General features: G+C 41.3%; 1 protein-coding gene across 1 annotated transcript; it reads right to left on the bottom strand.

Annotated features, from left to right (window-relative positions):
• Positions 1 to 118: 118 nt before the first annotated feature.
• On the bottom strand, positions 119 to 19,464 carry ZNF559 (zinc finger protein 559). The gene is given in 7 exon segments (XM_063599832.1): positions 119 to 773; positions 776 to 1,550; positions 2,063 to 2,145; positions 3,904 to 4,030; positions 4,645 to 4,733; positions 18,493 to 18,578; positions 19,042 to 19,464. Coding segments are annotated over 7 exon segments (1,806 nt in total). The 5' UTR covers positions 19,092 to 19,464; the 3' UTR covers positions 119 to 177.
• Positions 19,465 to 20,089: the final 625 nt, after the last annotated feature.

The raw sequence follows: 20,089 nt of genomic DNA, 5'->3' as shown, positions 1-20,089 counted from the left end.
CACATTCCTTACATTCATATGTCTTCTCTTCTATTGGAATTGTTAAGATCTGAGACACCAAGGAAGGCTTCCCACATTCCTTATGACTGTGTACATTGCCACTATGAATGAGTACATGTTCAGTAAGTGTGAGGAAGTAGTGGCTTTACCACATTCTTTCCAAGTATCAGCCCCAATTCACACACATTCAGTAAGGCATGAGGAATTACTAAAGGTTTGCCCACATTCCTTATATGGTTTCTCCACACTATGACTTCTTAGATGTCGAATAAGATATGTGGACCGAGTAAAGGCTTTCCCACATTCCTGACATTCAAAGGGCCATTCACCAGTGTGAGTTCTCATGTGTACTGTAAGGCCTGATGAGATACTGAAGGCTTGCCCACACTTTTGACATTTATATGGCCTCTCCCCTGTATGTATTCTTTTATGTTGACTAAGGTGCGAGGAGTATCTAAAGGCTTTCCCACATTCCTCACATTCAAAAGGCCTTTCTGCACTGTGACTTCTCAAATGTCGAATAAGAAATGAGGATCGAATGAAGGCTTTCCCACACTGTTGACAGTCATAGGGTTTTACACCAGGATGAGTCTGCATGTGACTTTTAAAGCAAGAGGAATTAATAAAGGCTTTTCCACATTCCTTACATTGATAAGGCTTCTCACCAGTGTGAGTTCTCATATGTACAGTAAGATGTGAAGAGTTAGCAAAAGCTTTCCCACATTCCTTACATTCATAAGGCTTTTCTCCAGTGTGAGTTCACCTGTGTTTTTAAGACCTGATGAATCAGTGAAGGCTTTCCCACATTTGTTGCACTCATACGGTTTTTCTCCAGTGTGAACCCTTATGTGAATGTTGAGTTTTGAGAAACAAGTAAATTCTTTGCCACATTCATTACAAACATAGTGTTTTCCTCTAGTTCTATGTCTTATATGTTTAGCAAGATCTGGGGAAAAAGCAAAGGCTTTGCCAAATTTCTTATGTTCTATAGGTAACACTCTACTATGAGTTCTTAAATGTTGAGTAAGATATGAAGACTCAGTGAAGGGTTTCCCACATGCTTTACATTCACAGAATTTTTCTCCATCTTGAGTTTGCATGTGTACAAAAAGGGCTGTAGAATGAGAAAAGGTTTTGACATACTCCTTATGAGTATATGGTCTCTCTCCACCATAAATTCTTACACATTCTCTGAGGTGTGAGGAGGAAGGTAAGCCTTTTTCACAGTCACTGCATTTATATGGTTTCTCTTGAGTGTGAGTTTTCTTGCAAACAAGATGTAGATTTTGGCTAGTTTTCTTGCAAACAAGATGTAGATGTTGGCTGAAGGCTGTTTCACATTGATTACAGTTAGGAAGTTCCTCTCCGATATCAGTTTTCTTGTGTAAAGTAAAGATAGAGGGTTTTCTGAAGGCTTTTTCACATTAATTACACTCACAGGTTTTCTTTCTAAAGTAAGTTCTCCTGTGAGTCTTAAGGCATGAGTGTTCACTCAAGGCTTTTTCACATTGGTTAAAGTCAAACAGTTCCTCTCCAAAATGGTTTCTCTCCTGTTGGTGAAAATTAATGATGGTTCATACAAGTTTTCCAAATTTATTTCATTCAGATTCTCCCTTTTACTCTGAATTCTGTTACACATGGAAAATAAGTTAGTATAATTGAAACTGTTTGTTCCTGCCATTTTCATTGCAAGGCATGATTCAGACCTGAATGTTTTCAAGTGGAACAAAGTGACTGCAGGAAGTTCTGTTATATTCTTTACTTTCAGAGGGCTTCTAAATAGAGCTTAGCTGATAACGGCCCAAGAGTGAATTATTTATCAAAAACATCTGAGATACCTATATGGGAATGTTGAAGGAAATATGTAAACAAATATATTCTGAGGGATGTTTAGAGTGTTTGTCAAACTCATGATCCATAGTCTCTCCAAGAGACAGATTATTTTTGGGTGAAAAACACTAGTCTCAAATGTCTCAAGGTTATTGTGCTGCTTTTCCATTTTAAGGAATTTCCAATCTTCCTCTAACATGGAAGACAATAAATTATACCTTCTGAATCTTACCATTTCCACCACACTGGATGTTTTCCCCTGCAAAAAATTCTGCTGAGGTGCTGACCATTTGGTATTAATATGACTCTCCCAATCTGAAATAAGATGAAAAAAATTTTAAGTTCTTAGAGAAATAATGATTTTAAAAAGGGTGTTAAAAATGCAAGACTAGTATGTACTGTAGTTTCAAACACTGGCTTGAAATATAGTTTGTTTTTTTAAAGAACGGGAAACATAAATTGAGAAATTTGGATGTAGTAAGAGTCTAGCAACAGTAAGGTACTGAGGTCAAGTTGGTAGGTGATTCACTAAGAAACAGTTCTCTAGGCTGGGCGTGGTGGCTCACGCCTGTAATCCCAGCACTTTGGGAGGCCAAGACAGGTGGATCACGAGGTCAGGAGATTGAGTCCTGGCCAATATGGTGAAACCCCATCTTTACTAAAATACAAAAAAAAAAAAAAAAAAATTAGCCAGGCAAGGTGGCATGCACCTGTAGTCCCAGCTACTCAGGAGGCTGAGGCAGGGGAATCACTTGAACCCGGAAGGCAGAGGTTGCAGTGAGCTGAGATCGCGCCACCGCACTTCAGACTGGCGATAGAGCAAGACTTTTTTTTTTTTTTTAGAGACAGAGAGAGAAAAAAAGAAATGGTTCTCTAAACATTGAGACTTTATAGTGAACAAAAAAGAGGTACAGCCAGGGAAACAAAGTTGAAAGGAAATGGATACAGAGCTAAATGCAAATCATAAATTTAAAGGAGAAGTGAGACAGATCTTAGAGCAAAAGAAAGTTTCCAAGATGGATAAAGTGAAAGAGAAGTTAAGGTACCCAAGGAACCTCGGAAACCAATTGGCCTTGATATTCTCCCCAAAAAAGTACACTTTCAAAACCTTCCTACTTAATATTTATAAACAGACTGCACCTCTCATAGATCAGGGCTGTTTCTCACAAATAATCACATCTGTCTTTTCTCTCATCTTGGAGAATTTTCTGCGCTGTCTTTAACTCTTCTTGTTTCACCTGAAAAGTCAAACTATGTTTGAATAGCTAGTACCCTGGTCTCAGGGAAAGATGAATGATGTTAGAATGCGCAAGGGATGGCTGGGCACAGTGGCTCATGCCGTAATCTGAGCACTCTGGGAGGCCGAGGTGGGCGGATCACAAGGTCAAGAGATCGAGACCATCCTGGCTAACACGGTGAAACCCTGTTCCTACTAAAAATACAAAAAAAAAAAAAATAGCCAGGCGTGGTGGTGGGCGCCTGTAGTCCCAGCTACTCGGGAGGCTGAGGCAGGAGACTGGCGTGAACCCGGGAGGCAGAGCTTGCAGTGAGCCAAGATCACGCCACTGCACTCCAGCCTGGGTGACAGAGCGAGACTCTGTCTCAAAAAAAAAAAAAAAAAAAATGTAAAGAATGTGCAAGGGATAACAAATGCTTCCATGTTAAGAGCTAAGATTTTGCTGTCTGGGCATTCTGAACCCTCTCAGATATAACTTAAATTACAACACAATGTTCATGACAAAAACTTTCAAGTGAACCTAAACTTCAAATACTCTTTTCTCATTCACTGTGCACCAAAAGGACTAGCAATCCTTCCCATGAAACCCAGGCTTAAGCTCATATACATATTCAAGAAGCTCTAAGTCTTTTATCCATGGAGAAAACAAAGCTAGAACAATGAACAGATCTTCAATTTCATCACAAAAATCACAAGGCAGTAAGGTCTATGAGATGGAAACAATGTTTCGCCTGTTTACCAATGCAGCCCATTAACAAGCAGAGTCTAGAACATAGTTACTTAAGACATATTTGTTCCAGAAAAAAACTAAATGAAAAGAATGGTACCAGCCTTACCTACTGCAACTAGATTCTTATAGTTCTCCAGCATCACATCTCTGTATAAGTTTCTCTGAGTTTGATCCAGCAAAGTCCACTCCTCCTGGGTGAAGTCCACAGCCACATCCTCAAAGGTCACTGAGTCCTAAACCATCACACACATGCTGGCGTCAGGCAAGTACGTTCTCCACTATGTTGACTGGAGAATGAGGGACCTTGTCTTGGCATGCCTTGACAAGACTCTTTGGTCTCCTATCACTTGATGGTCCTCACTTTCTTCTCCCCTGTCTGTACATATTCACCGGTGATCTCATCTAGTCATATGGCTTGAAGAGCACCTCTTTCACCTAACTGAATATATCTCAGCACAACTAGATTGTGACTTCTTCTTATTGTTCTCTACTGACAGGTTTTAGCACAACCCTGAATACATTATAGACACTCAAATAAATGCTCCAGTGACAGCACAAATTCCGAGAAGCACATGTGCATTCTCTCCCTGTCTATCACAGCAAAATGAAAGCATATCAGCATGGATGACAGTCAGACTGAATTAGTAAACAGTGGGATAGTACAATCATTTCCCTGTGAAACCTGTCAACCATGTGAGAGGCCCTGTGGTCCGAAGAAGTTTGATGAGAGATGTGGTCCCTAAGCAGACCCTCTTTGCTTGCAGGGGCTCTGTTCCACTAGGAGAAAACACATCTACATGGTAGCAAGAAGCATATGCTTCTACAGAAAAAGCAATTTCCTACTTACCTGAGAGTAATTTGTCAACCACCCAGCCACCATCCTTTCCTCTTCAAATTTTGACTCATGAAGACAGAAAACATCTTGAGAAAGATGATCTTGAGAAGAAGAAATAAAACCTGAGAATCCAGGCTGCTGATAGCTTCCATACTCACAAGGCAAGAAGCCACCTCATACCAATGCTAAGTGGACACACACACGTTATAATAAAATGCCTGAGCAGCCTGTCTCACCTGAAGCCAGAAAATATGCTTCAGGCTTTGATGACCAGGAGAGAGAGTTTAACAATCCCATTTTATAAGGAATACAAAGTCCAGAGAAGTTAACATTTTCCTTATTTGCCAAAAACGAAACTCATCATGTGATTAAGCAGAACTTCTTCCACAAAAGCCTGCATACTTACTCCTCCTTCCCAAATCCCAGGATTTAGACCACAGAATATTCATATCTACTTTAGCCTCTTCTAGGTATCTCAAAAGCAGGGCCACTTAGACCCTAAACCCTAATCACAAGACAAGCCGTTCACAGACTGGTTAAAGCAGGGTCTCGAAGGACCATCAATACGGACTTACCACAAAGGGAAAGATCAATGGCCAGCATCCTGTGAGTCTAACAGTGAAATGTGCCTGAATATCTTGTTCCCAAAGTCTCTTCGAGACACTGTCTGAACTTATGGGTAAATCAATCTCAATTCCTCTTGATTAAGTAGTAGTGGGAGTCTTGCCTCATACTGTCAATCTTTAAGCAACAGGCATTACTCATCTGTCATCAAGCGCCATTCATTAGCCATCTCTCTGCAGAAGATGAAGTTGTTCATGTGAGTGCCACTAGAGTATTATGCCACGTGGACATAAATAATAACAAATCCCATTTACCTAGTACCCATGTGCCAGAAACAGTGGTAGGATAAGTTCATATAATTATCAAAGCAGTTTTTGTTACTATCATATTAGTTGAGGAAACCTAAGCTCAGACACTAATTAACCCAACATCACCAATTAGAAAGTGTGAGCCAGGATATGAATACAGGTTACTCTGACTCACAAACCTAAACTCCTGAGGTTCTTCTTATTCTCCAACGTGACCATGAGATCGTCATGAAATGATGTACGGAAAGGTTAACTCAACAGGCCTGGGTTGCCCAAACCCTGCACTCTCTTGAGAAAGATCTGTCTTCAGGACTGACACTTGGCTCAGTTTGTGAGAGATGACCTTTTAGCTTATGGAATATCTTCCCTGGTAAGTGTATATTTTTCTATGGTTGAGCTATTGAGCCAAACTATACTAGTGTGACCAGATTGTGTATGCTAACAATATGATTTATGCTGAAGGCCTGTTTTTGTATGCCTGAGGCTTCTGGTAATAATGCATGAGTTTGAACTGTTGAGGGGCTGGGCATAAGTGTATGAAGTAAGTCATTCAGGTGCTGTATGCCTACGGGACTAACCCTCAGTAAAAATCCTGGACACCAAAGCTCAGGTGAGCTTCCCTAGTTGGCAACAGTTTGCAGGAATACTACACACTTTTACTAGGAGAATTAAGCACTGTCCATGTGACTACATGGGAGAGAAGCCTGGTTTCTTCTAGACTTCATTCATCTCTTCCCTTTGCAGATTCTAATCTGTACCCTTTTATTGTAATAAACCATAACTGTAGGTTTAATAGCTTCTGAGTCCTGTGAGTGCTTCCATCATTGAGCGTGAGGGTGGTGGTCTTGAGGACCCCCAACACAAATGGCTTATTGAATTTAGACATCTTTAGCTCCTCCAGCTGGCAGTCATGTAGGCCAGGTGGCTTCCCTTCAAGTCCTTATCTCTGGCTCACGCTTTCATTCACTCTGCAAACATTTATGAAGGACCTTATCTTTGTGAGGTAATGTACTAGACACTTAGGATAGAGCAGTCAACTATACAAAAAATGTCCTAGACCTTAAGTATCTCACATTCTAAAGGGCTAAGCAGATAATAAACACATAAGTTTTTTTTTGTTTTTTTTTTTTTTTGAGATGGAGTCTCGCTCTGTCGCCCAGGCTGGAGTGCAGTGGCACGATCTTGGCTCACTGCAAGCAAGGTCTGCCTCCCAGGTTCACTCCATTCTCCTGCCTCAGCCTCCCGAGTAGCTGGGATTACAGGCATGCGCCACCATCCCCAGCTAATTTTGTATTTTTGGTAGAGACAGGGTTTCCCTATGTTGGTCAGGCTGGTCTCAAACTCCCAACCTCAGGTGATCCGCCTGCCTCGGCCTCCCAAAGTGCTAGGATTATAAGTGTGAGCCACTGTGTCCAGCCATAAATATGTATTATGTCAATTGGTGACAAGTGCTATGGAAAAAAATAGATGAATGGATAAGTAATATCATCCTCCACCTCCCCTACCACACACACATATAAATGTATATTTACAGACTCAGAACTGGTTCTGGCAAGAAAATATAAGAAAATAACCATAAGACACTTGAAAACTGACATCTGGCTTGCCTAAAAAAGTTGACACTCAACTTTTTATCCAAAGCAATAGAGTAATAATAATGGTTCACTAAAGAAACTCAGAATACTGCTAAGGCTATTGCCTAGCTGTAGCCAATTAAGTAATTTCTTTACTTTGCTTTCACATTCAGTCTACAAAAGCCAACTGTGCATGCTGCTACAGCAGAGCCCCCTGAACCCTTCTGGTTTTGGAGTGCTGCCTGATTCACGAATCCTTTAATGCTTAACTATTACATTTATCTGAAGTTTTTCTTTTAATATTCATAGGTCCTAGCAGAGGGTAGAAAATATTTGGGGTGTGACTCATGCCTGTAATCCCAGCACTCTGGGAGGCCAAAGCAGGCAGATCACTTGAGCTCACAAGTTTGAGACCAGCCTGGGTAACATGGTAAAACCCCGTCTCTACAAAAACCACAAAAATTACCCAGGTGTGGTGGTACGTGTCTGTAGTACCAGCTACGTGGGAAGGTGGCTTGAGCCTGGGAGGCAAAGGTTGCAGTGAGCCGAGATCATGCCACTGCATGCCAGTCTGGGCGATAGAGCCAGACCTTGTCTCAACAAAAAAGAAGAAAAAAGAAAATGTATGGGGTGGATGAAATGCTGAATCACACATTGTGCAAAAGTTTGTCTATTTTATATTTTTCTGGGGGTATGGGGGAGACAGGGCCGCACTCTGTTCCCAAGGCTGGAGTGCAATAGTAGGATCAAGCTCACAGCAGCCTTGAACTCCTGGGCTCAAGCAATCTTCCTGCCCCAGCTTTCTGAGTAGCCAGGACTTCAGGCAAAAGCCACCACCACACCCGGCCAATTAAAAATTTTTTTGGCAGAGATTGGTGGTGGGGCTGGAATGGAGAAGGGGTTCCTCACAATGTTGGAAAGGCTGATCTTGAACTCCTGGGCTCAAGCGATCCTCCCGCCTTGACCTCCCAACGTGCTGGATTACCGGTGTGAGCCACCATGACCAGCCAATTTTTTTTTTTTTTTTTTTTTTTTGAGACACAGTCTCGCTCTGTCACCCAGGCTGGAGTGCAGTGGCATGATCTCGGCTCACTGCAAGCTCCACCTCCCGCGTTCACGCCATTCTCTTGCCTCAGCCTCCCGAGTAGCTGGGACTACAGGCGCCCACCACCATGCCTGGCTAATTTGTTTTGTATTTTTAGTAGAGAAGGGGTTTCACCATGTTAGCCAGGATGGTTTCGACCTCCTGACCTCGTGATCCGCCGGCCTCAGCCTCCCAAAGTGCTAGGATTACAGGCATGAGCCACCCCGCCCGGCCATGACCAGCCAATTTTATACTTCTAAAAAACCTATCTCTTGGGTTTACTCATCAGTTTTACTTTTTTTCCCATTAAATGTTGCTTTTAGTGTTATGTTTTCTTTATACTCATTTTGCTAATCTCTTTCAAACACTTGGAAATGACATCTGAATTTTTTAAACATTTAATTGAAATATATATTCACAAAAGAGTAGAATTACAAAGGTAAAATGCATCATTAATTTCTACACCTTGATGCACACATGACACATCTAAATCATTGCCCCTCTTCGCAAATGGAAACTATTCTCACTTCTAACGGTATAGGTTAATTTTGTCTGTTTTTAAACTTTATAAATGAAATCATCTATTCATTTATGTCTAGCTTTTTTGATTCAATATTATGTTTATGAGTCATCCATACTGTTACACATATAGTTCTTTTCCTTTTACCGAAAAGCACTCCATAATACAGGTTGAATATCTCTAATCTGAAAATCTAAAATCCAAAATGCTCCAAAAAACCTTTTTGAGCACAGATATGACACTCAAAGGAAATGCTCACTGGAACATTTTAAATTTCTGAAGTATAATGCAAATATTCCAAAATCTGAAGAAATCTGAAATCCAAATGACTTCTGGTCCCAAGTATTTCTGACACTTAACCAGTATAGCATGGTTTATTCATGTATTCTTATAGACAGACATTTGAGTTGCTTAATTCTGGGCTATTTCAAATAATGATGTTATATGGTCACATTTAAGGGTATATCCTTACATTCAAATTTGGAACACAATGCCAAACTGTTTTTCAAAACATATTTCTACTTTACACACTAAAAGTATACACAAACTCTAGTTTCTCTAAATTCTCTTCAACATCTCGTATTGTAACTCTTTTTGGATTTAGCCATTCTGATATATGTGTAGTGGCAGATTTAATTTCCATTTGCCTGATTATTGATGAGGATAAAAACTTCAATTTTTCATGTTTATTATCCATAGTACAGTCAGTTTTGCGAACAGCCTGCTCAAGCCTCTTAATTTTTCTATTGGATTGTTTGAATTTTTGGAATTAACGTGTAAGAGTTCTTAATGTATTTTGGATATTAGCCTTTTTTTTGGTCAGTTATATACGTAGGAATTATCTCCTGTTATTCTCAGGCTTGTTTCTGGGTGGGGGTGGGGGACAGGGCCCTGTTCTGTTGCCCAGGATGAGGTGCAGTAGGCACAATCTTGGCTCACTGCAGCCCTGACCTCCTGGGCTCAAGCAATCCTCCTGCCTCAGCATCCCAAGTAGCTAGGAGAAGAAGCATATGCCACCATGTCCAGCTAATTCTTTAGTTTTCTGTAGAGATGGGGTCTTGCTATGTTGCTCAGGTGGGACGCAAGTGATTCTCCTGCCTTGGCCTCCCCAAGTGCTGGGATTACAGGTGTGAGCCACTACGCCTAGCTTCCTTTGGAATTATTTTTAACTTCATTAAAAGAAAAAACACTAGAGAATTTGGCAGGATATAGTTAAATTATATATGTATTTACCCTTTGACTTAGAAGTCCCATTTCTAAAAATCCTCCTGGATGCATAACTCTACAAATATCTATTTTTTAAATGTTCTGGCTGGGCATGGCAGCTCATGCCTGTAATCCTAGCACTTTGGCATGCTGAGGTAGGTAGATTGCTTGAGCCCAGCCTAGGCAACACACGGTGAAACCCTGTCTCTACCAAAAAATACAAATCTTCACCAGGTATGGTAGCACTCACCTATACTCCAAGCTATTCAGAAGACTGAGGTGGGAGCAATACCTGAGCCTAGGGAGGTCAATGCTGCAGTGAACCGTGATCTCACCACTGTACTCCTGCCTGGGCAACAGAGTAAGACCTTGTCTCAAAAATCCAACAAAACAAAAACCAAGATACATTTTCTCATACATTCATATTAGAATGTAGAACTTCCAAGGGTTGATCCTTCTCTCTTAAAACACAAGCCACATAACTAACAAAATCATACCTTTTAAAAATACCTCAGAGAGCCAAGAATGCAGATACACCTAAATAATAAGCTTTGCTAAGAAAGAAGATACCCATGATTTTTCTCAATCTTGGATGAGTGATGAGAGAAAGAATCTGCCACACATGAAGGTATAAAGAAATCATCATTAAATCTTACCAAAATTTGACAGCAGAGTGTGGACTGATTGACCACATTAGAATTCTGAGACATCTCAGTTACAGAATTCACAGTGATGAATCCATCCACAGACTTTCACCAAGTCTTCACCTAATATTAGACCATAGTATATCAAAGGCTGGGATAAGGCAGGATCACTGAGGTGCATGTAGCCTCCCTGATGACCGAGGCAACCATCCCCCCAAGGCAAGTGGCAGGGCAAAGGGGTGAAGATAAATCCATTTAAGGCACTCTGGGCCCTCAGCTATCACAGGCTGGTTGCAGAGCAGAGAGTTAATACAAACCCTCAATAAAATTTTAGCAAAATGAATACAGTGATATATATATATACACACACACATACATATGTATACCTCTATATATGAAAAGATAATACATCAAGTTAGAACATATCCCAGAAATGCCAGATTGATATTCAAATGTAAATTAATTTAATGCAACATATTAGCAGGCCAGAAAATCAGATGATCTCATGAGATGCAGAAAAGGAATTTGACAAAATTCATTAACCGTGATTGTTTTTAATGAAGTTCAATAAGCCCAAGAAAAATTTTCAGCCTAATAAAGGGCATCTACAAAAACGCCAAAGCTAACATTATACTTTAAGGTGACAAAAACGATTGCTTTTTAACTGTATTACAAATGAATAACAAAACCATATTGAAAGATAAAAATAACTCATCTAAGTGAATTTGGAAAACAGTATTTTGAACATATAATCTAAGCCTAAATATAAAAGAATGACACAAAAATAACTCAGTTAATAAATCTGTTTTCCACAGGGGTCTGAATTAGCAATTCAGAACTACTTTATTTGTATTTTAAGATTCAATAAGTAATATATCATAGAGAATGTCAGTAAAATGGCAGAGTAGGAAGCCCTACCTCTCTGTTCACTCATGGAAACACATAGTAACAATACTGGAACCAAAATACCTTGAAGAGAAATCCATAATCAAGCTAATAATTGCAAGCAACCCCAGAGGAGCACAAACTGAGAACAGTTGCATGTATACCTGTAAGAACAATTTTCAACTTACCCTCATCAGCCCTTCCCCAAAACCAGCTCAGCTCAGTTGCGCTGACTTTATATCTTTTTGATAAATTGGTCTCTTTATTATTATATAATGCCCTTTGTCTCTTGTCACAATTTTTGTCTTAAAGTCTATTTTGTGTGATGTAAGAATAGGGGCTCCTGCTGTCCTTTGGTTATCATTTGCATGGAGTATCTTTTTCTAACCCTTGACATTTAGTCTGTGCCCCTTAAAATTAAAATGAAGTTAAAAATAATTCCAAAGGAAGCTAGGCGTAGTGGCTCACACCTGTAATCCCAGCACTTGGGGAGGCCAAGGCAAGAGAATCACTTGCATCCCACCTGAGCAACATAGCAAGACCCCATCTCTACAGAAAACTAAAGAATTAGCTGGACATGGTGGCACATTATTTCTTCATGGGAAGAAGTGAGATTGGCTACTTGACCTCCTGACCTCTCAGAGGGTTCTCCAAGGGGCCAGTAGCCATCTTGCCTCATACTGAGGTGCTGATCATCTGAGAAAGAAATGAAGCAGACATCCTCTTACATCTGCTCTGTATGACTGAGAAAAATCACAAACAGAGGCTTTTCTGTGGAGAGAGAGAGAAGAGAAGGTGTGCTTGTCATCAACCTTATGGTATACTTCTGTAGGGGTCAGTCCTGATCTTGTCTCATATGGAGCACTGCTAATGGATGAACGTCTTTCCCAGTCAAGACTAAGCCATAAAGACTGAGAGAAATACCTACTACTTCAGTGCACAGACAGCAAAGCAAACCTACAAATAGCATGAAGAATCAAGAAGAAACTATGACACAAAGAAAACAAATATTCAGTAGCCAACCCAAAAGAAATGGAGACCTGTGAATAACCTGAGAAGGAAGTCATAACAATCATCTTAAAGATCAGTGAGTTAAATGACAGCAGAGATACATAACTATAGGTCAGGAAAATAATACATGAATGAAGTGAGAAATTCAACCCAGAGATTGAAATGATAAAGAACAAAAGAGAAATACTGGAGTTGAAGAGTACAATAATTGAACTAAAATATTAACTAGAGGGGTCCAAGAGCAGACATCATCAAACAGAAGAATCAACAAAATAAAAAATAGATTATAGTCAGTCAGAGGAACAAAAAGAAAAAACAATGAAAAAGAGTGAAGAAAGCCTAAAGAACCTGTGGAACTCTGCCAAGTGAACAGAAACATTAAAGAAGTTACAGAGGGAGCAGAGAGAGAAATGAGTAGAAAGCCTATATAAAGAATAGCTATAAATTTTCCACATCTAGGGAGACAGAGGCACCCATATTCATGAATCTCAAAGCCCCCAACAAGGTTCAACTGAAAGAGATCTAAACTAAGACACATTATAGTGAACTTGTCAAAAGTCAAAGACAGAGAATTTTGAAAGCAGCAAGAGAAAAATGACTTACTACATACAAAGGAACCTCCATAATACTACCCATTGATTTATCAGCAGAAACCTTGCAAACCAGGAGAATGGAATATTCAAAAAGTCATCAATCAAAGGAAGACTGCAAGAGAAGACAGGAATAAAAACTACAGAACAGCCAGAAAACAATGAAGTAAATGGTAATAACAAGTCATCATCTATCAACAATTACTTTAAATGGATTAAATTCCCCAATGAAAAGACACAGAATGGCTGAATATGGTTAAAACAAACAAACAGGTGGGGCACGGTAGCTCACACCTGTAATCCCAGCACTTTGGGAGGCCGAAACAGGGAGACGCCACGGTTAGGAGTTCTAGACCAGCCTTGCCAATATGGTGAAACCCCGTTTCTACTAAAAATACAAAATTAGCCAGGCATGGTGGCACATGCCTACAGTCCCAGCTACTCAGGAGGCTGAGACAGAAGAATTGCTTGAACCCGGGAGGCGGAGGTTGCAGTAGGCCAAGATCACGCCACTGCATTCTAGCCTGGGCAACAGAGTGAGACTCTGTCTCAAAACAAACTAAACAAGATCCAACTATCTCCTGGCTACAAGAGACTCGTTTTAATTTTAAGGGGCACAGACTAAATGTCAAGGGTTAGAAAAAGATATTCCATGCAAATGATAACCAAAGGACAGCAGGAGCCCCTATTCTTACATCACACAAAATAGACTTTAAGACAAAAATTGTGACAAGAGACAAAGGTCATTATATAATAATAAACGGACCAATTTATCAAAAGGATACAGAAGTTTTAAGTACATATACACCAATATATTTAGGGAGCTCATCATACATAAAGCAAATATTAATGGATCTGAAAGAAGAAAAAGCAATATGATAACAGTAGGGGACTTCGATACTCCACTTTCAACAATGACTGGATCACCCAGACAAAATAGTAATAAGAAAATAGTGACCTTGAAAAACAAAGACTCTCTAACTACAAAAATCAATCATATTGTATATAAATATAAAAGAAATTAAAAACTATGGCACCACATATGCTCAAGGTCATTCCATTTACGAAACAGGAATAATAAACTATGATTTTTAAACAGCTGTATTGGGTAAGCACAAGAATAATAAAGAAAAGTTTAAAACTTCAAACCCCCAGCCCAAAAAACAAAAAAACACAGCTGCACAATCACCACAAAAAGAACAAAGCAGTTCTAATGACTTTTTTCTTTGAGTTACTGTTGCTTTTTTACACACTGTGAAACTCTGTTCTCTAAAATCAGTTATTAGAAATTTGCTGTTTGAAATTCTATCAGTAAGAAATATCAGAAAGACTGAAATATCCCACTTTCACCTGGAGGGCTTATGTAATATTTTGACACCAAGAAGAAGTATCCATTTACAACCCAGGTGCTGAGTTTCAAAGAAAAGATTTCTGACACAACATTCCACATCTACTCAAATTTACTGTTTCCAAGGAAATGCGACACCGTGTTGTTTGCACCCAGATATGGATGCTGACCCCTTTATACAGCCCTACTTTGCGCTGAGACTATCAAAATGCTGATGCATTTAGGCCAGGCGCAGTGGCTCATGCCTGTAATCCCAGCACTTTAGGAGGCTGAGGCAGGTGGATCACCTGAGATCAGGAGTTGAGACCACCTGAGGTCAGGAGTTGAGACCACCTGAGGTCAGGAGTTGAGACCAGCCTAGCCAACATGGTGAAAGCTCGTCTCTACTAAAATACAGAAATTAGTGAGGCGTGGTGGCAGGAGCCTGTAATCCCAGCTACTCAGGAGGCTGAAGCAGGAGAATCACTTGAACCCGGGAGGTGGAGGTTCCAGTGAGCCGAGATTGCGCCACTGCACTACAGCCTGGACAAGAGCAAAAACTCCGTCTCAAAAAAAAAAAAAAAAAAAGACAAACAAGCCTAATAGTATGTCAAATTCATAATATAACCACACAGAGAAAAAAACTGAGTTCAAGCAAATGTTTTAACTTTATATCCTTAGTAAGGACAAAAAGAAATATAAAGAAACTCAATACTAAATAAAGTAATGGTAGTAATACTAGTCATCTGGTAATGTTGCTACAACAAATAATATATCAGTGTCATTAGGAGTCAAGGTCTTTATTATAAGAGATAAGAGATACAAACATAAGGAAAAACAAAAAACCTCTTAAGTTTGTAATAGGAATATGAGTATAAATGTATGATGTAAGAAAATACATATTCTAGATGTCCACTGTAAGGCCATAGATGTCCACTGTGGGCCTATCACACAGACCTTAGTGTCTAAAAGGAACATGACTTTTTGGAGCAATCATTGATTCCAGGTCTGTAAGAGGAAAATACAAAGTGAACTGGGGTCTGATTTTGCACTCAGATTAGTAGAGTTGTGTCACAAGACACAGAGCCAAATTTAAAAATTACCGTTGGTCAAACTTGGGACAGTTTGAGCATCAATACGAATGACAGGAATTGATTATAATACAGTGAATGAAAAGAAAAAAAATTAGAATAAGTTGTGACATTCCAAAAAAGAAAAAAAGTATAGAGGGCAGTGAAAGTGGTGAAAGAAAGCTCCTCTTCACCTAAGGCTGTCAGCTAAAGAATGGAGGAAGAACGACAGAACTAGGAAAAAAAATTGTTAACCTCTCAATGTAAAAACAGGTTCAGGAGAAGATGACTGAGTGATGTTAAAAGCCACTGGGTGAGGCCAGGCGCGGTGGCTCATGCCTGTAATTCCAGCACTTTGGGAGGCCGAGGCGGGAGGATCACCTGAGGTCAAGAGTTCGAGACCAGCCTGACCAACATGGGTGAAACCCCTTCTCTACTAAAATTACAAAAATTAGCCAGGCGTGGTGACGCACATCTCTAATCCCAGCTACCCAGAAGGCTGAGACAGGAGAATCACTTGAACCGGGGAGGCGGAGGTTGCAGTGAGCCAAGATCACGCCACTGTACTCCAGCCTGGGCGGCAGAGTGAGACTCTGTCAAAAAAAACAAAAACAAAAACAAAAACAAAAAACCAAAAAAACCACTGGGTGAAAGGCTGTTGGGGAACAGAATATTCCCCTGTGGCCAAAGTATCACTTATAGATTACTGTAAGAAAAACATGACTATACAGAGATGAGTACCTTGACCAAATGCGTAGTATCACTAACAAACTTGTAGTATGTGACTACTGATAGGATATAATATGAAGCCCAGTACATTACCTAGAAAATGGAAGCCTTGGATCTGGCCAGTCTAACTCAACAGCCACTAGCCCCATGTGGCTAGTGCAACTGAGGAAATGAATTCTTAATTTTATTTACTTTTAATTCAACTTTAAAAATAAAATTGTTATTGAAAAACTTTTAAGTATGTTTGGAACAACCTGGGTTTGTTAATCTACTTTTTCAATAGTTAATTTTATAAACTCTAAATACAGATCAAGAATTTCCAATAAAAATTAGCTGTAAGTGTAAAATACATGCAGGATTCCAAAGACTTAGTACAAAAGAAGTGTGAAATGTCTCAGTTTTAAACTGACTACATTAGTCACTAATTTCAAAAACATATTGATAACTGGATATGCTGCATTTTTAATATATTAAAAATGATATCACACATACATTTAACATTTTCTAATTTGGCTACTAAAATTTTTAAAAATTACATCTGTGCCTTGCATTATATTTGTATTAGACAGTACCACTGTAACCCCAACATCCACTTTACAAGAAATACAGGACATAGGTAAATCAAATAAAATCACAGGAAAACATCATTGCATGAGAACGGCAGCATTTTACAAGATAATGCTCCTGAAATCTTCAAAGGCCAAAATTTTATTTTTAAAAATTCAGGTGAATGGCGGGGCATGGTGGTTCACGCAGTACTTTGGGAGGCCAAGGCCGGCAGATCACGAGGTCAGGAGTTCAAGACCAGCCTGGCCAACATGGTGAAACCCTGTCTCTACTAAAAATACAATTAGCCGGGCGTGGTGGCACACGCCTGTAATTCCAGCTACTTGGGAGGCTGAGTCAGGAGAATCGCTTGAACGCAGGAGGCAGAGGTTGCAGTGAGCTGAGATCACACCACTGCACTCCAGCCTGGGACAGACAGACTCCGTCTCAAAAAAAAAAAAAAAAAAAAAATCAGGTGAATAGTCTAGTTAAAAAACAGATTTAACAGATCTAAAAACATGCAAACAACCTGGCAACTATAATGGTGACTATGGTGACTTTTGGACAGCTAGGGAAATCTGATTTGATTTGGGGGTGGGGATGGACAATGAAGTCTTGTTTTAAGCTTGTCTTCACTTTCAGGAGGTATTTGAGATACACGCTTAAGATAAAAGGGGAAAGTTCACTCACTTCCAATTTAAATGGCTCATGATAAAGTACATATACAAAAAAATGAAACAAATCTTAACAACTAGTGAATGTAGTTAAGGGTTAAAGACTTTTTTTTTTTTTTTTTTTTTTTGGAGACGGAGTCTCGCACTGTTGCCCAGGCTGGAATGCAAGGGCGCAATCTTGGCTCACTGCAACCTCTGCCTCCCGGGTTCAAGCGATTCTCCTGCCTCAGGCTCCTGAGTAGCTGGGATTACAGGCGCCCACGCCCGGCTAATTTTTTGTATGTTGAGTAAAGACGGGGTTTCACTATGTTTGGCCAGGCTGGTCTCAAACTCCTGACCTCGTGATCCGGCAGCCTCAGCCTCCCAACATGCTGGGATTACAGGCGTGAGCCACCACGCCCGGACTAAAGACATTTGTTTTACTCGAGCTACAGATGTTCTCTAGATCAGTATTTGTTTTTTTTTTTTTTGAAACAGGGTCTCACTCTGTTGCCTAAGCTGGAATGCAGTGACACAATAATGGCTCACAGCAGCCTCGACCTCCCATGCTCAAGTGATCCTCGCATCTCGGCCTCCAAAGTGGCTGGGACCACAGACACCACCATGCCCAGCTAATTTTTTATTTTTAGTAGAGACAGAGGCTTGCCCTATTTTTTCCAGGTTGGCATCAAATTCCTGGGCTCAAGCGATCCTCCAGCCTCAGCCTCCCAAAACGCTGGGATTACAGGTGTGAGCCACCTTGCCCCGCCCTCGGTAAGACTTTCAAATGAGTAACTGGGAGAAAACCCACCTGTCAAAAGTTATCTTCGCATTCATTATCAATTCAATCCCTCCTGCTAGTAAATCAGCCTGCACTGTGTTCCTGGGGATGCCCTCGTTTTGAACCTCTGGGGGAATCTACAGGGCGCTAGAGTGAGATCTAGGTGATGGCCTGGAACCACAGTTGAGCAGTCCTGTGTTTTTCCTCGGTGGTAAATTTTACAGTTATGTGCATTCATCCACTCATGCATTCGAAGGTATCAGATCCATGTGCTCTCGAACAACCTGAAAAGGTTTCTTTCCACCTCGACACAACTTAAACTTCAAGACCCGACACCCACAGCCAGAACAAGTGCATGAAGTGCTCACCGCGACACGACAGAATTGTCAGGTTGCTGAGGCCAGGAGGACACCAAGCGAAGGTCACCGTGAACAGGAAGGCAGAGATGCTGTTCCTTATAGAGAAAAGGCACAACGCTGGATGTGGAGACTTTTTTTTTTTCCATTAGAGATGGTTGGGGGGGGGGGTCTCCCTATGTTGCCCTGCCTGGTCTTGAACTCCTGGCCTCAAGTAATCCTCCTACCTAAGCCGCCCAAAGCGCTGGGAATGACAGGCGTGAGCCGCCGCGCCGAGCCCTATGAGGCTTCTGCAGAGGGGAGCAGGGAAAATGGAAAGGCCGTGCCCCCCGCCTCCTCCCGGGCCGAGGCCCCAGTGCAGCCGCCTCGACCCCTGAGGACAGACCTGACTGTGGCTCTCAGAGGAGGGGCCGCGACTTGGGAGAGCCCACAGGATGCTCGAAATGCCCGACAGTGCACAGGACAGGCTCCATTTCACTGGGCACCTCCCCTTTCCACCCTTCTACTCCCGCGTGGCTGCACCGGGGCACCGCCGGACGCCGCCCAGAAACAAAAACTTACCTCAGACGCCAACGGGAACGCGCTGTTAAGATGGCGGCCGTTATGCGCATGCGCCCACGCAGACACGCCGCGCACGCGCAAAGGCTAGGACCACCTAGGGGGCGGGGCCTCGGGTTCCCGGGCCCATCAGCTGCTGCGGCTTTTTCCAACCCAGAGCTGAGAGGAAATGCTGTTTACCTCCCCGAAGAGCGCAAGTGTCACCGGTAGGGGGTCTTGACTGCAAGCTGTCCAGGTTACTGGCGTTTTGAACAAAGAATTAGACAAAACGCCCAGCAAAGCAAAGAAAGAATGAAGCAACAAAAGAACAAGAGCTGGGATTTGTTAAAAACGAAAGCACACTCCACAGTGTGGGAACTGGCCAAACGGCAGCTCAAGGGCTCCGAAACAGAATCTTCATGAGTCCCAATACCTCCTAGAATTTTCCCATTGGCCACTTCATGCTCACCTCCTGTAAATGAAGCGGTAGCCCGCGTTCAGTCTGATTGGTTGCAGAAAGCAGCCAACCAGAGTCTGAAGTTACAAAGGTCACACTCCTGTGCAAACATCTGATTGGTTGCAAAAAGCAACCAATCAAAGGCTAGGGTGAAGTTACGAAGTTACAGTTACACTTCTATGCAAATGAAGACTCAACCGGCCATCAGTCTGATTTGTTGCAGACAGCCAATTTCCTATCTGCCGGCAGAAAAGGTCAAAGGGAGTAGCCTCTAGTCCTTTTGTTATTTAGGCGAGGAAAGTGAGGGTTTTCCTTTCAATTTAGTTCTAGGAAGTCGGCCTGAAACAGCCTTAAGTTCCCTGCCTCCCGACTCTATTCAGCCTCACAAGGGCTTGATTTTTGGTCATCTCACACTCAGAGACTAGAATGCTCCTATTGGAATTTGTTCAAAAATTAGCACATAGAGGCTGGGCCTGATGGCTCACGCCAGTGATCCCAGCACTTTGGGAGGCTGAGGCAGGCAGACCACTTGAGCTCAGGAGTTCGAGACCAGCCTGGGCAACATGGCAAAACCCTATTCCTATAAAAAAGACAAAAAACACAAGAATTAGGACG

Source organism: Pan paniscus, chromosome 20, assembly GCF_029289425.2.
Source record: "Pan paniscus chromosome 20, NHGRI_mPanPan1-v2.0_pri, whole genome shotgun sequence".
Taxonomy (NCBI): domain Eukaryota; kingdom Metazoa; phylum Chordata; class Mammalia; order Primates; family Hominidae; genus Pan; species Pan paniscus.
Note: the sequence above shows the minus strand (reverse complement) of the source record. Positions and strands in the feature narration are given on the sequence as shown.